Raw genomic sequence first — 15,254 nt, 5'->3', positions numbered from 1 at the left:
TAAAAGAAGACGTGGCGGTGTATTTCACGGAAATATAGCGGTGATTTTCACGAGCTTCTGCAAGAACCAATAATTTGGGGACGCTCGAAGCTTACGGGACCGGCTGTGCTCTGACAAGGGACAGAAGGACTACAATACCCAGCAGCGACGCGGCTTTTTGTCTGCCTGTCAGGGGCTTGAATACTCCCATGTTTGATTGGCTGAGCTGGGAAAGAAGGTGTGCAGAGGAGCGGAGTGATTGGCTGAGCTGGAAAATGGGTGGGGAAAACGCATGATCACGGTGCGGGGTTGGGGGTGGGAGGTGTTGAGTTTCTTGCAAGAGCAAGAAACTTTCGGAGGTGTCATTTTGAATCCCACCGTGCAAAATGCAGGTAAGGAGGAGAGAAGGTGCGTACGTGGGGGGAGGAGGAGGAGGAGGGGGGGGGGGAGCGAGGGTTTGTATTATATACAGTGTCTCTTTCCTTTGTTTGCTTGAGCCCCCTTTTAAAATAGATCTAGAGGGGAGAAAGAAATGGCTGCGCTTTGGATCCTTCCCCCCCCCACCCCCCGCAGTAGATTTGGGAAGGAAAGCGGGAGAAAGGAAAAAGGACAGGAAAGCTGGAAGCTAGACCCACCGACATCTCCTTAAAATGGCGGAGGCAGAAAAATAATAAAATAAAAGTCCGATCTGTGTAGCAATTGAAAGAGCCTCGTTACCGTTGTTAATAAAATGCGTGTCACAAATGTGATGAAGGACAAGGATGGGCCGAAGATAGATCGCCAAATGTTTTGGACTTCAACTCCCAGAAGCCTTCTGCCAGCAGCGCTAGCGATCTGGAGTGCTGGGAGTTGAAGTCCAAAACATCTTAAAATCAACTTTCTGCCCACCCCTGCTCTAGGAATAACTTGGTGTCCTGCAGATGTTTGGGACTACAGTAATCATTGCTGACAGTTGGGCTTGGGTTGAGGGGAGTTGGAACCTAAAGTATTTGGAGGGCACCTGGTTCGGGGAGGAGGCTCTAGCAACATACAGAGATCTCTGCTGGATCAGAGCAAAGGCCTGTCTAATCCAGCGTCCTGTTCCCACAGCGGCCAACTAAATGGGAAGCTCACAGGCAATAGCATCCTCCTCCAATTGTTGTTGTAGTGTATGCAAACTGAAGAATGAATGGCCCAGCACATCCTGGTAGAAACAGCACTGCACATTCAGAAATCCTGGGAAGAACCATTCCTCCCCATAGTTTTATTCCCCTACTTCCACTTCTTCTATAAGTGGAAGCAGCAGGGTCAGGATAGTTGGATAGGGTACCTACCTGTGCGTCTTCCATCGAGAGCTCCCAGGGCCTGCTGCTTGTTCACCTGTCCTATACCTCTGGCCCAAAAGAGAAACAGCAGTTACCATCCCTGCTTGCTTGCTTGCTTGCTAATTCGTTTAGGGGGTATCAATGTTTTAGAGGGAGGAAGAGATATTGGGGGGCATTGCTGATGGGGAAGAGAAGCAGCAGTTGGTGACCATGGACGTGAGGAGGATGGGTTCCTATGAGCGAGGACCCCCCCTCTGAAGAAGTCTTGTCCAGGACCCCCCAAATCTAGCAATATTGCACTAATTTTGCCAGACTGAAAAACTGTATATTCATTGAAGTTTGTCTTTTCCTTCAGTTTTCCTAAAAAAAATAAAATCGCAAAATATAGTTCTGTAGTGCTTTTCAAACCATGTCACTCTTGATATGCTTAACCATATCATTTCATTATTTAGCATTCCCTGCACATTCAGGGTGGCAGCCTTGTATTCCATGTCTCTGACTTCGAAAGGATTTCTAGGGCTGTGGAGACTGAGATGGGGAATCTCTCTGTTCTTGCAGGTGTCGGTGACCTTCGAAGATGTGGCCGTGTATTTCACGGAGGGCCAGGGGGCTCTGCTGGATCCGGGTCAGCGGGCCTTGTACAGGGACGTCATGATGGAGAATTATGGGAACATGGCCTCATTGGGTAAGGGATTTGAATCCTCGTTCAGTATGAGCTGTAAGTTTTGGTGTTCCCCTGTCAGTAGTTGCATTCTGGAAATGATGACTTTGTTTGTTCGTTAATATCTGGATTGCTTCCCTCGGCTTCTTCTCAGCCTAACCCAGCAAATCAGGGCAAATTGCATGAAATACTGACCTCCTTCCTCCTCACAGCAACCATCTCTGGCATGCTCAGCTGAGGAAAGATTTGGACATTACAGAGCCATTATGTTTCATATTGAATTATTATTATTATTATTAGTAGTAGTAGTAGTAGTAGTAGTAATAGTAATAATAATAACATTTATTTCTTACCTGCCTCTCTCTCTGGATCAAGGCAGGGAACAACAATGAATACAAAAATACTACAAAATACATAAAATTAAAAACATATAAAACTAATACATTATTAAAATAACAGTCAGACATCTTAAAATTCGACTGGGTAGGCCAGGAGTTTCCCCCACACCCCCACTACAGCCCCAGAGCTCCCTTCAACCAATTGCTCCAAGTACTTTTCTTTCTTCCTGGCTCTGATGTTTGGAGTGAGCTGGGATGGAAGGAAGTCCCAGAGGTTGAATGTTAATGATGGGTAGGAGCTATAGCAAAAAATTACCAGGACCAAAGCAAAAAGTGGGTGAAGCCATCACCCCATCTCATACATGCGTGCACACCAAAGGTGTGCACAGCACATTTAATTAGGGTGTGCAGCCAGGGATTTTTTTTTAAAAGTGAACATTTATTGAATACTCAGTCATAAAGGGCATTATTTTTATTCATTCATTTATTAAACATTGTAGAGACTGATGCCCTACTCTGCATTTGGCTTGCCTGACCACAGGAGGGTCACTGGTGAGGGGTTGGGGAACGAGGAGACGCTCCTCAAGCCCAGTATTGGTGGGGCTTTGTGGTGATACTGGCCAGAGGAGGGGCTTAAGAGGCAACAGTCGCCTTCGGGGTCCCTCCTCCTGCCCTGGTCTCTCTGAAGTGTGGCTCCTGGCAGAGAGGCTCCCAGCAGAGTGATTCCTTTTTGCTCCTGCTGCCAGGAATAACGGCACACTGTTTTTTGTTGGTGGGGCAGGCAGTGGCATCAGAGCAGCTGGAGGGCTGTTCTCACTGTGCCTCGATCCCCCTCTGAATCCCTACTCAATGGCTTCCTCAATTTGGTGCTTATTTCTTGAGACATAAGGGTGTGTCTGGGCACACCTGGCATACCCCTTGTGCACGCCTGTGGTGCATGCACACACACACATACAAACACAGAGCCGTACAATGGGAGGTTGTTTGGGTATTTTTAGAGGTCGCAAACTGAGTGATGATATTCCCTGTTCTCTTCTTTCCTGAGCAGGCTTTGCAGTCGCCAAGCCTGAGCTCATTTCCCGGCTGGAACAAGGGGAAGAAGTGTGGGTGCTGGATTCCCCAGGCTTGGATGGAGCGGAAAACGCCAACATTACCTCAGGTGAGGGATCCCGGGGTCCTGTTCTGGACCGAGTAGAAGCCCACAGGGCTTAGTACCAGGCCAAAAGTGGCACGGCAGCAAGGAGTCGAGGCAAAGCCGGCTGGAAGTTTCAACACTCAGGAGAGCTCTTAATGAGCAGTTTGCTCCAAAAGGAGGCCTGAGCCCAAATGGAAGCCTTTTTATGCTACAGTCCCAGACTCTACCCTTTCCTACAGAAGAGAGGCCTTAAAGGGACAGGCCTCCCCCCTGGAGCCTAGGACTCCTCCAATCTCTCAAAGAGCTCATACTATGTTAAACTATGGAATTTACCACCACAAGATGTGGTGTTGGCCACCAGTTTGGATGGCTTTAAAAGGGGGTTGGATAAATTACTGGAGGAGAAGCCTATTGATGGCTACTAGTCTTAATGGTTGTGTGCTGTCTCCAATATCAGAGGCCGTAATCCTGTATACACTAGTTGCTGGGGAACATGGGTGGGTGCTGTTGCACCCTGTCCTGTTTGTGGGTCCCTGATCGACGCTTGTTGGCCACTGTGTGAACAGAGTGCTGGACTAGATGGACCCTTGGTCTGATCCAGCAGGGCTCTTCTTATGTTCTTATGCCCCGGGAGGTGGAGTTCTTGTAGAAGAGGATGCTGGTGTGGTGTTGGGGCTAGGCTCGGGGGTCTCTGGAGGCCAGTGCTCAGGGTCTCTGGCAGTTCTGCAGTGGTGCTCAGGCCCTAGAGTTTCCATGGGTCTTTGGCCTCAGAGTCCATGTCACTGCCGGACTCCTGCGTCAGTTGAGGCCAGTTGACCAACGCCCCTTGGAACTCTGATCCGTCCCCTTTCAAATGCTAACATTCCGCCTTATGCTTCAGTCGCTTCCTTCAGAAGTCAGGAGGAAGCGCTGCCCTGCAGGGTCCCCAGTTCATGGCCACTGCCGAGTCCCTCCGTCTGGACCTCCGCTGCTGCCAAATTCTCCTGCATCCCCAAGCCCACCATTCAGGTGATCGTCATCCTGGGTGAATCAGGCTTTTCTCGGGGAGGACAGTGTGCAAGAACGACTCTTTCCCGCATACCCACGTCCTTGTGCGTATTGCGTTCCCTCCAGCCCATAAACAGCTGAGCGACTTGCTGGAGTGAGTGTGATTGTGACAGGGAGGATGGGTAAACCCTCTGCATGAGAATCAGGCTCACCACGGCCTGACACGGTAGAGGGGAGGCATTCCTCAGCTTTCCCTATGCACCAGTCCTCCCTGGAAATGTGTGCAGTGGAGGCTGGAGGCTCCGATTTTGGTGGGGCTGTGAACCCATTCTGGATTTCAATCAGAGCTAGTCAGAAGTCTAAAGGGGCTATCCAAGGTTCTGAATCCTACCCCCAAAATGGGTTCAGCACTTTAGATAGTTTCTTTAGAGTTCTGACTGAAATCCAGAGTGGATTCACTGCCCCACTGACAAATGAGCCACCAGCCTCCACTGAATGTATATATGACTGACTGTGTGTGTGTGAGAGAGAGAGAGGGGGGGGAATGCAAGAGGGACAACAGCCCTGGTGTCCTCCCATATTCAACCACCCCCACCAAAATACATTCCCCAGCCCACCACTTATAGCGGCATGTGGATCTTCGGGTCAAAAAAATACCTCCCCTGAGGTAATGGGATAAAAGTAGAGAGGTAGAAATGATGAGGTTTTGTGCCTTGTTTCAATATCTCCACAGTCTTAATGGCTCAATTTCCCCCTACAACTTAATTTAATTTATTTTATTCCTTGGAGGAAAAAAGGCGGGATATAAATCCAATAAAAAATTAAATTAAATTAAATTTGTTACATTTATATCCTACCTTTTTTCCTCTTTAAGGAGCTCAAGGCAGTGTACATAATCCTCCTTCTCTCCTCACAACAACAACCCTGTGAGGTAGGTTGGGCTGGTAGTCTGCGACTGGCCCAACATCACCCAGTGAGCTTCATGGCCAAGCGGGGAGTAGAACCCAGATCTCCCAACTCCCAGTCCAACACTCTAACCACTACACCACACTGGGTTGCTTTCTTTCCCATCCTCCAACATCAATCTTGTTTCTTTTTGTCCTTTATGCCCACAGGCAAGTGCAGGAAACAGTACTCAAGGACCACGTGTGGGGGAAATTTTACTCAGAACTCAGACCTTGCTAAACCTTTAGGAATCCACACAAGGGAGAAACCATATAAATCCTTAGAGGATGGGACATGTTTTGCTGATCCATCAAACTTTGCAAAACACCAGAGAATCCACGTAGAAAAGAAACCCCACAAATGCTTGAAATGTCAGAAATGTTTTGGTCGGCGCTCCAACCTTATGAGACATCAGAGAATCCACACAGGGGAGAAACCGTATCCATGCTTGGAATGTGGGAAGTATTTTGCTCGGAAGTGGATACTCATGAGCCACTGGAGAACGCACACAGGGGAGAAACCGTATAAATGCTTGAAATGTGGGAAGCGTTTTACTCGGAGTTGGGTCCTCATGAGCCACCAGAGAACCCACACGGAAGGGAAACCATATCCATGCTTGGAGTGTGGGAAGTATTTTTCTCTGGAATCATCTCTCGTGTTTCACCAGAGAGTCCACACGGGTGAGAAACCGTATAGATGCTATGAGTGTGGGAAGTGCTTTACTCTGAAATCAAGTCTCAGGAGGCACCAGAGAATGCACACAGGAGAGAAACCTTATAAGTGCTTGGAATGTGAGAAGTCTTATGCTGATCCGTCTGCCTTTGCAAAACACCAGAGAGTCCACACAGGAGATAAATGCTTAGAGTGTGGGAAGCATTTTACAAATCTCTCTGCCTTTGCAAAACACCAGAGAGCCCACACAGAAGAGAAACCATATAAATGTTTGGAGTGCGGGAAGTGTTTTTCTCTCAAATCAAGTCTCAAAAGGCACCAGAAAGTCCACACAGGAGAAAAACCCTACAAATGCTTGGAGTGTGGGAAGTGTTTTTCTCTGAAATCACATCTCATGAGCCACCAGAAAGTCCACACAGGAGAGAAACCTTTTAAATGCATAGAGTGCTGGAAATGTTTTACTCGGAAATCACAACTCACAGTTCACCAGAGAGTCCATACAGGAGAGAAACCCTATAAGTGCTTGGAGTGTGGGAAGTGTTTTGCTAGTCCCTCGGCATTTACAAAACACCGGAGAGTCCACACAGGAGAGAAACCCTATAAATGTTTGGAATGTGGGAAGTGTTTTGCTGATCCATCAGCCTTCACAGGACACCAGAGAATCCACACAGGGGAGAAACCATATAAATGCTTGGAGTGTGGGAAGTGTCTTGCACAAAAATCACAACTCGTGAGGCACCAGAGAGTCCACACAGGAGAGAAACCATATAAATGCTTGGAATGTGGAAAGTGTTTTGGTGCTCCATCGACTTTTGCGAAACACCAGAGATTGCACACGGGAGAGAAGTCCTACAAGTGTTTGAAATGTGATAAATGTTTTGTTCAGCGTACATGTCTAATGAGGCATCAGAGAACCCACACAGGGGAGAAACCGTACAAATGCTTGGATTGTGCAAAGCGCTTTTCTCTGAAATCCAATCTGATGACCCACCAGAGAATCCACACAGGGGAGAAACCGTATAAATGCCTGGACTGTGAGAAGTGTTTTTCTCAGAAATCAGTACTCATGAGCCACCAGCGAGTCCATACAGGAGAGAAACCCTATAAATGCTTAGAATGTGCAAAATGTTTTTCTCTGAAATTGGCTCTTCTCAGGCACCAGGAAGCCCATGTGGATGAGAAATCATACGAGTATCCCAAGCCTTTCCCCCTACACTAGGAGACAAAGCATACTGGGACATCAAAGAATGTGCAGGTGAGATATTCTTTTCATCGCTTAATTAGAAACATTTTTTTTGGCAGAAAAAAAATGTATTTTTACATTGGTGAGTCCACCTAGACACTACACCCCAGTAGAGGTGGGTAATTGGAATGGATCAGTTGTAGGAATTCATCAAGAGGTGGAATTTAGAAGGGGTAGTGTTCCTTCTCTCTGATTTCAGTAATTTTATGTTCATGAACTATATAGCTCTCTTCCTTGAATGTTTAAAACCTCATCTGCTGCTTTTTCAACCCAATGAGACATTCAGGGTGGCTGAGAAGTAAACAAAATTGAAACACAATATAGATCAGTGTCTCCAACATGGTGCCCTTGGGCACCAATACGCCAGTGGATGTTTCTGTTAATTGCCCACCAGGCTCTCTGCCCTTCCTGATTTATTTTATTTCTTTAAAAATATATATATTTTTAATTGTGAGGCTGGCATGCTGCAAAATGAAGTTCTGCCATCCATTGCCATGTTTATTTGGGTTCAAAACAGTGGTTTTGTGTTCCTTGTTACTTTGCCTTCTGGGAAATGCGTGTTCTGTGACCACGCAAGCCATTTTATGAAGGGGCAAGCCCTACCCTCATGGCAGCCATTTTGTGAGGGCACCCATGACATTCTCTAAAAGTTCCAAATGTGCCCACTGTCCCAAAAAGGCTGGGGAACCCTGATATAGATAATGTATATGAAAAAGAATAAAGCTGTGGTGATTATGGAAGACACTGGGGGGAACAATAAGTTAAATGCCTTCATCCCCTTCCATAGATGTGTCTGCTGCTGTTCTAACTACTCCTTCAGGGCTCCGCCACAGGAGAATCTCCTCCGCCAAGTAAGAAAGTTTCTTATCTAGATTTATATTCATTTTCTATCCAATATTATGTAATGGTCAAACGAAGGCAATTTATCCCAGCATATCCCAGAAGGGGCAAAATGAACTTAAAATGCTCAGCCCTGCAGAGCATGTACTTCATGTCTTGAATGTCCCAGCTGTTCTACTTCAAAACAGGTCTGTTGTCAACTGATACGGTCCCTGATACTCTGGAGAGCCAACTCCCTGTCCGGGTATACAATCCTGCATTAGATGTAGCAATAGCCTGACCTTGTATTCGGTAAGCTCCCCAAATTCCCTTCTCCATTCTTAAGCAGATCATTTCTCCTTTCAACTTGGAGACAGCGAGAGAGCCTGGAACAACCTTGGACCGAGGCAGCTGCCGAATTTTCCAGGGTTGGTGCTCTTCCTAATTTCACAAGGGCAAATAGATTTGCTGCAACTTCTCGTTATCTTTTTAATTTCATTCATTTCTCCAGCGAGCCAAAATGTATAGTCAGGAGGTGAGGTGGGATTTAGGAACCCATGATCTTTTTCACAATGTGTCTTTCGAGAAATGTTTGACTAGAGCTCCCCTGTGTGTCAATAAGTTTTGCATTTTCAAAGCTATAGCTCCAATACATACAACGAGTGTGTGTGTGTATGTTTGTGTAGTTCAGGTGAAGTTTTTTTAGGATTCAGATGAGGCAATAATCACACCAGGTTTGTTCCTTTCTCAGATTTTATTTGAAAGGAGAAGTAAGATATTAACAGCAAAGAAAACACAGAAAGGAAAAGGCAGGTACAGAGAATGTATATCCTTTTGGTTACTAGAAACTTGCTATTTATTTGTTTATTACTTTTTTATACTGCCCAGTAGCTGAAGCTCTCTGGGTGGTTCACAAAAAAGAAAACCACAAAGTTACAGCATGAAGACAATATAAATTATAGAAGCATATACCTACCATATAAAAATACAACCAGAATAAAACCTAGCAGCATTGAAGAGACTTAAAATACAGTAAGAGCTTTATAATAGCAAAGCCAAAAGACTAGGACTCTAAAATGCAAGGAAAATAAAAAGATTTCCCCCTGGCACTGCAAAAAGCACAATGTAGGTGGCCAAGTGAACCTCTCTAGGGAGCTCATTCCACAGCCAGGGTGCCACAGCAGAAAAGGCCCTTCGTGGTCGTCACTACAGTGACAGGCATGCTCCCGGACTGGTTAGCTGTGGCACAATCCTTGCCCACAGTGAGGTTTGTTGTTATGGGCTCCCTTGGGCTTTTTATATGGCATCTCTGTCTTAGGTTCTTGCCAACTCATGATCATGTCACTAACGAACTACCAGCAGCACCTCTGATTTGGCTACCTTCTCACAGATTTGGCAGGCTACCTAGTGGATACTTAGTTACAAAACCATATGCATTAATCAGGAGTGATTTGTCATTGCATCCTACCATTGATATCTCTGCTTATTTTATCCCATACACCTGGCTGCCTTGCCTGGACGGTACTCCCTCAACTTCCAAAGCAGGTGGTTGACCTTGAGAAAAGAACCCTTGTCAATCAGTTTAAAGGGACAGAAACCAAAAGTTGGTTTAGGCAACGAAGGTCGTGCGCTGTATGTGGGGCTTCAGCTGGTGCAGAATGCAGCTACCCAAGTACTGGTGGGGGTGAGATGATTTGATCACGCAATACCTATACTGCACCAGCTGCACTGGTTACCTGTGTGTTTCCAAGCCCTCTTCATAGTGCTGGTTTCAACCTTTAAAGCCTTAAATGGTTTGGGACCAAGTTACTCACCCATATCAGCCTGCCTGCACTTTAAGATCAGAAAGAGAGGTCCTTCTCATTTGCCCACCTGTGAGAGCTATTAGGCGGGTGATCACACGTGAGAGGGCCTTCTCTGCAGTGGCCCCACACCTTTGGAACAAGCTGCCACTGGAGGTCCGTCATTGCAGGTTTTTAAGAAGGCCTTGGAACACATTATTTTAACCTTCTCTTGTGACTGCTGTCGCTGCTGCTTTCACCACTGTTGTTGCTGATTTTATTGTTGGCTTTTATTGCCATTTTATTGTGTTTAGGTTTTGACTGCTTTTAATGTTTTAACTGTTTTTTTGTATTTTATTGCTGTGAGCCACCTTGGAAGGGCTTTTGCCCTGAAAGGCAGTCAAGAAATATTTTAAATAAATAAATAAAATAAAAAGGAGGAATTGCTGTACACCACCTAACCTCCTTGATATACAATGGACTTCCAGTATGGTCCCACGACAGAAGTATTTAAATATTTCTGTGTGATTCCTCTCCCTCCCTTGCAGTCTGAAGCTGGATAATCCAGAGTTTGAATCCTCCTTCAGTGTAATGTGGAGATCAGCTCTTAATTGCTAATTCCCTTTCTCTTTTTCATCTCCAGTTGTTATCCCACAGATGAGTGGTTCTTCCCACCCTATGGAAGAACTGAGCTTTATGAGATCATGGAGAAGCTGCTCAGGGAAAGATAATCCTATGAATGGTGTCCATGTGAAGAAATAGAGGCTTTGTCTCAAAAGGGATCCTCGATCATAAAGAGAATTTCTGCGAAGGGTGATGCTTGTGAATGCTTCGGACATGGCTGAGAAAGACGAGTGGGACTCTGTTCTGGCAAGAAGACTTTTCTCGCTCTTCTTCCCTGCCTTTGCCCCCAAAGCATCTGCCTCAGGATTGAGGGATCCTCTGAAATGGGATGGAATGAGGCGTTGGGGATGGAGGTGCAGCGGGACTGGAGAATTGAGAGCATTTAGGAGCCTGCTTTGTGGGAGTGGAATCCCCCTTTCCACTAGAGCAAGAGGCCTGTGGATCCAGAGCAATGTTAGAAAAAGCCTTTGGGTGAGCTCTGTTACATGTCCCATCAGCAAACGAGGCTCGGGTGGTAAGAACAGGAGACAGGGCCTTTTCAGTAGCTGTACCCTGGCTGTGGAATTCTGTCCCAAAGAAAGTGAGACTAGCCACAACTCAGATGACATTTAGGCAGGCAGTGAAAACATTCTTATTCTCATTATCTTTTGATGTTTTCAAAATATTGGATGTCAGGGTTTAATTCTGCTCCATTTGATTTAAAGGCGTTAGTTTCATTTTTCTTATTTTTGGTTTTTGTTCTTTTATGTCAACTGTATTGGGTGACGCTTGTTAGCAGTGTAAAAAGGCACTTATAAATAAATATATGATTCTTGTCTCTGTATGTAACTACAATACTCAATGCTTTAACTAGAATCATAGAATAGTAGAGTTGGAAGGGGCCTATAAGGCCATTGAGTCCAACCCTCTGCTCAATACAGGAATCCACCTTAAAGCATCCCTGACAGTTGGCTGTCCAGCTGCAGCTTGAATGCCTCTAGCATGGGAGAACCCACGACCTCCCTAGTATGACATTGGTTCCATCATTGTACTGCTCTAACAGTCAGGAAGTTTTTCCTGATGTCCAGCCGGAATCTGGCTTCCTGTAACTTGAGCCCGTTATTCCATGTCCTGCATTCTGGGAGGATCGAGAAGAGATCCTGGCCCTCCTCTGTGTGACAACCTTTCAAGTACTTGAAGAGTGCTAACATGTCTCCCCTCAATCTTCTCTTCTCCTGGCTAAACGTACCCAGTTCTTTCAGTTTCTTCTCATAGGACTTTGTTTCCAGACCTCGGATCATACTGGTTGCCCTCCTCTGAACACGATTGTCCACCACTGGAAAATCCAGTTCGTTTTGGCTCAACAGAGTTCTGCAGCATGTACGAATCACTTTGCATCTGCCAGCCTAGTTGAGGGCTGTTCCTTGAACTCCAGGAACTTTTTTGCCCATATTGCTGGGGTGGGAAGTGGATGGGAAGGTTCTGCAATTTGTGGAAATTTCTCAGAAATTTGCCCGACTCCCCCTCCCCACCACATTTCCCAAAAGTCACTGCAAATTGAAACAGACATCTCAGTAGGAACTGAAATAAAGTCTGGGGGTCAGGGGGCATGGTTTTCTCTGATATCGCTAGCTTGAGATTGTTTCAATGGAAAGAGTGACACCTGCTGTCAGAAGTAGGCCTTGCAGAAGAAATCCAACCTCTCTTTACCACATCAGTGAGTTTTACATGATGACCCTCTCCAAAGTTCCCAAAGGACTTGTGGGAAGGGCCAGGTGTGCCCACTTCCACTTCTACTCACCTGGGACATCCACATGTTCAGTGGACATAGCACTGAACTCTTCCCATGCATAGAACTGCTTCAACATCAGGCAGCCCCTGGGAGTGTGGAGTTGGTGCATGACTACAGTGAGGGCTGTGGCAGTTCTCTCCACATGTTTCAAGGTGGAGAGGGGGGTTGTGTGGATACACTTCTGCAATAAAAATCTGTGTCCTTAAGGTGGTGTCTTCAGTTGTTGCATCAAGCGACGGGGAGGGAATGAAATTCTGTGGCCCGAATAGCTTATACAGCCATTGTGGGAAAGCAGAGACGACCCATGTGACAACCACTCTTAAAAGAAAAGGGGGTGCACCACATTGGGAGGAGACAGTGGCTTCAGCTCTCATTGGCTAAAAACAGGCATAGAATGGAAGGAAACCATCTTCTGTGGTTCTCCATCCTACGTAAGAGAATCCCTTGGCCTGAGAATTTTATTTATTTATTATTTTTATACTGCCCAATAGCCAAAGCTCTCTGGGCGGTTCACAAAAATTAAAACCATGAAAAGCGTAATAAAACAACCAGCTGAGCTTTCTGTAAGGAACCAATTAATTCCTCCAACAATGCAGGTGACGCTGAAGCACTCTTTGGGGCTCGGCCACATATAGACTCCCAACAAATGCTGAAGCTGAATGTATTGCCAACTAGAACTAGGTGGTATAGGATATCTAATCCATGATAGGGAAAATGGTAGGGATTCATTATCCAAGCCTACTAACTGATCTAAGGTATCAAATCCACTGTCAGCCCGACTGTAAATCTCTCTCTATATATAAAATGCTTGGGTATGTAGGTATGTTTCCGTGAAGATTCCAGCATTGCTAAGCGACCGTGGCCCTGCCCCCCCCCCCCCACTGTTACAGCTCAGTAACTCAAATGCAGGTGGGGAGTGGTGGGAGGCGGGAGGGATGACAGTTGGGACTCCAAGACCCAGCAGCCAATCAGCGACCGAGCTGAGGCAGGAAAAACAAAAACAAACCCACGCTCCACCCCCCCCCACCCTTGCGCTCTTTTCCTGCCCTCTTCGCACTTGAGCCGGGAGCGGCTCTCCAGCCTTCGCCTCAGCGAAGAACGAGATTGTTAATTGTGTTTACAAAGAAATATATGACTGAACAAAGAAATAAAATGCAATGACATTTAATTAATAACCTTTAAGATATGATACAATGGCGTATGTTATGCCAGCTACAGCTAGTATGTATATGTGTGTATGTAAATATATATATATATATATATATATATATATATATATATATATATACACACACACACACACACACACACACACACACACACACACACAAAGTTATTGTTTATGTTATGTATAAGGTTCAGGAAACAAGTAGGCCTCAAGGTACTTACAATTAGTAGGGGGGGGGGGGTTGAATGCCTGCATGTGGATTGGATGGTTAAGGGGAAGTGCAGATTGGCTGAGTATGAGTGGTATAGGGTGACCATATGAAAAGGAGGACAGGGCTCCTGTATCTTTAACAGTTGTATTGAAAAGGGAATTTCAGCAGATGCCATTTGTATATATGGGGAACCTGGGGAAATTTCCTCTTTGTCACAACAGTTAAAGCTGCAGGAGCTATACTAGAGTGACCAGATTTAAGAGGGTAGGGCTCCTGCAGCTGTAACTGTTGTGATGAAGAGGGGATTTCACCAGGTGCTCCCTTTATACAAATGACACTTGCTGAAATTCCCTTTTCTATGCCACTGTTAAAGATACAGGAGCCCTGTCCTCCTTTTCATATGGTCACCCTAGAGTGGGAGGAGCTGGAGAGATGTATCTGTATATAGTTAAGTGAGTGAGAGGAGGGGGTATGAGATGTGTCTGTAGAAGTGTCAGAGGGAGATGAGCTTGTGTGTTATGAGATAGTGTGTAGGTTAGAATTCTGTGAGGTAGAGAGAGATTTTAGGATATATATAGTGGAACCTAGTAAATAAGTGACTGAAACCAATACTCTTTGAACCTTGTAACCATACGCATTTGCACAGAGGAAACCATTAAGCTTATACACGCATTTACTTGAGTTAATAAATTCCAATTATATTTACAGCCATCTGGTATGGTCTGTGGAGGTGGGAAACTGAGGGCTTGGTTGCTGGGCTGGGGAGCCTGAAGAAGAGGCAAGACAGGAGCAGCAGCAGTAGGCCTAAACCCTCAAATACATCACTAGCACAGGGCGGATTGAAGTGGTCCTGGGTGCTAGTGGCGTGGACAGTCCCGTCAGGTAGCTTGTGGGTGTCTCAGGTTGAGACAACACAAGGGGGCTGGGCATCACACCAACTCCTCCACATCTAAAGTCTATTTTCAAAACCAGATTCTCACATAAGCAGGGGTATTTCTAGGTTCTTAAAAGATCCGGGGCACAGAGCCTGTAACACCAACACAGAAGCACATGCTAAGTATGTGCCAGAGGTATAGCTCTGAAAATCCAAATGTTTTTCACATATAAGGGAGTTCTAGTAAAATCAGGGCCCAGTCCTATTGGAAGCTGATAGGAATCCTATGCTGAATGGGAGCAATCCCTCTCGCTCTGCATTTTCAGGAGATGGGCCATTTTGAAAATCTGGCTAGGGCTCTGTGGAGCGGGAGGAAAGGAGGCCGGGACAGTAGGATTCTTCGTAAGTCGGCTGCCCCAGTCTCCTTTCCCTCCTCTCCAAGCTTGTGTTTGCAAGCTTGTAGAAGCAGCTGGCATGTTCTCCCTATCCTTGCTGCGAGGTGGCGGGGAGCTTGGACTCCTGGGTCCGAGGTCGGAAAGCTGATTCTGGCTTGATCTAGCAATCCAAAAAAATCCCATGCCCTCCAGAGGCTGTCTAGGGGCTACAGGATTGGCCTCTTAAAATGTTTCTAAGAAGAAATAAGAAAATTGAAAAACATCATGGATTATCAATTTCCACTTTACTTACTGAATATACATTTGGGCACCCTGAAGAAATGAGTGAAATTAAAAGAACAAGAACT

General features: G+C 45.8%; 1 protein-coding gene across 1 annotated transcript; it reads left to right on the top strand.

Moving 5' to 3' along the window:
* Positions 1–296: 296 nt before the first annotated feature.
* Positions 297–11,311, top strand: LOC134396011 (zinc finger protein 260-like). The gene is made up of 5 exons (XM_063122331.1): positions 297–371; positions 1,842–1,968; positions 3,331–3,441; positions 5,520–7,276; positions 10,508–11,311. The coding sequence occupies exons 1-4, from the start codon at positions 366–368 to the stop codon at positions 7,238–7,240; spliced, it is 1,965 nt and encodes a 654-aa protein (XP_062978401.1). The 5' UTR covers positions 297–365; the 3' UTR covers positions 7,241–7,276; positions 10,508–11,311.
* The last annotated feature ends 3,943 nt before the right edge of the window (positions 11,312–15,254 follow it).

This window comes from Elgaria multicarinata, chromosome 3 (assembly GCF_023053635.1).
Source record: "Elgaria multicarinata webbii isolate HBS135686 ecotype San Diego chromosome 3, rElgMul1.1.pri, whole genome shotgun sequence".
In the NCBI taxonomy this organism is placed as follows: Eukaryota; Metazoa; Chordata; class Lepidosauria; order Squamata; family Anguidae; genus Elgaria; species Elgaria multicarinata.
This window is presented reverse-complemented; position numbering and strand designations above follow the sequence as displayed.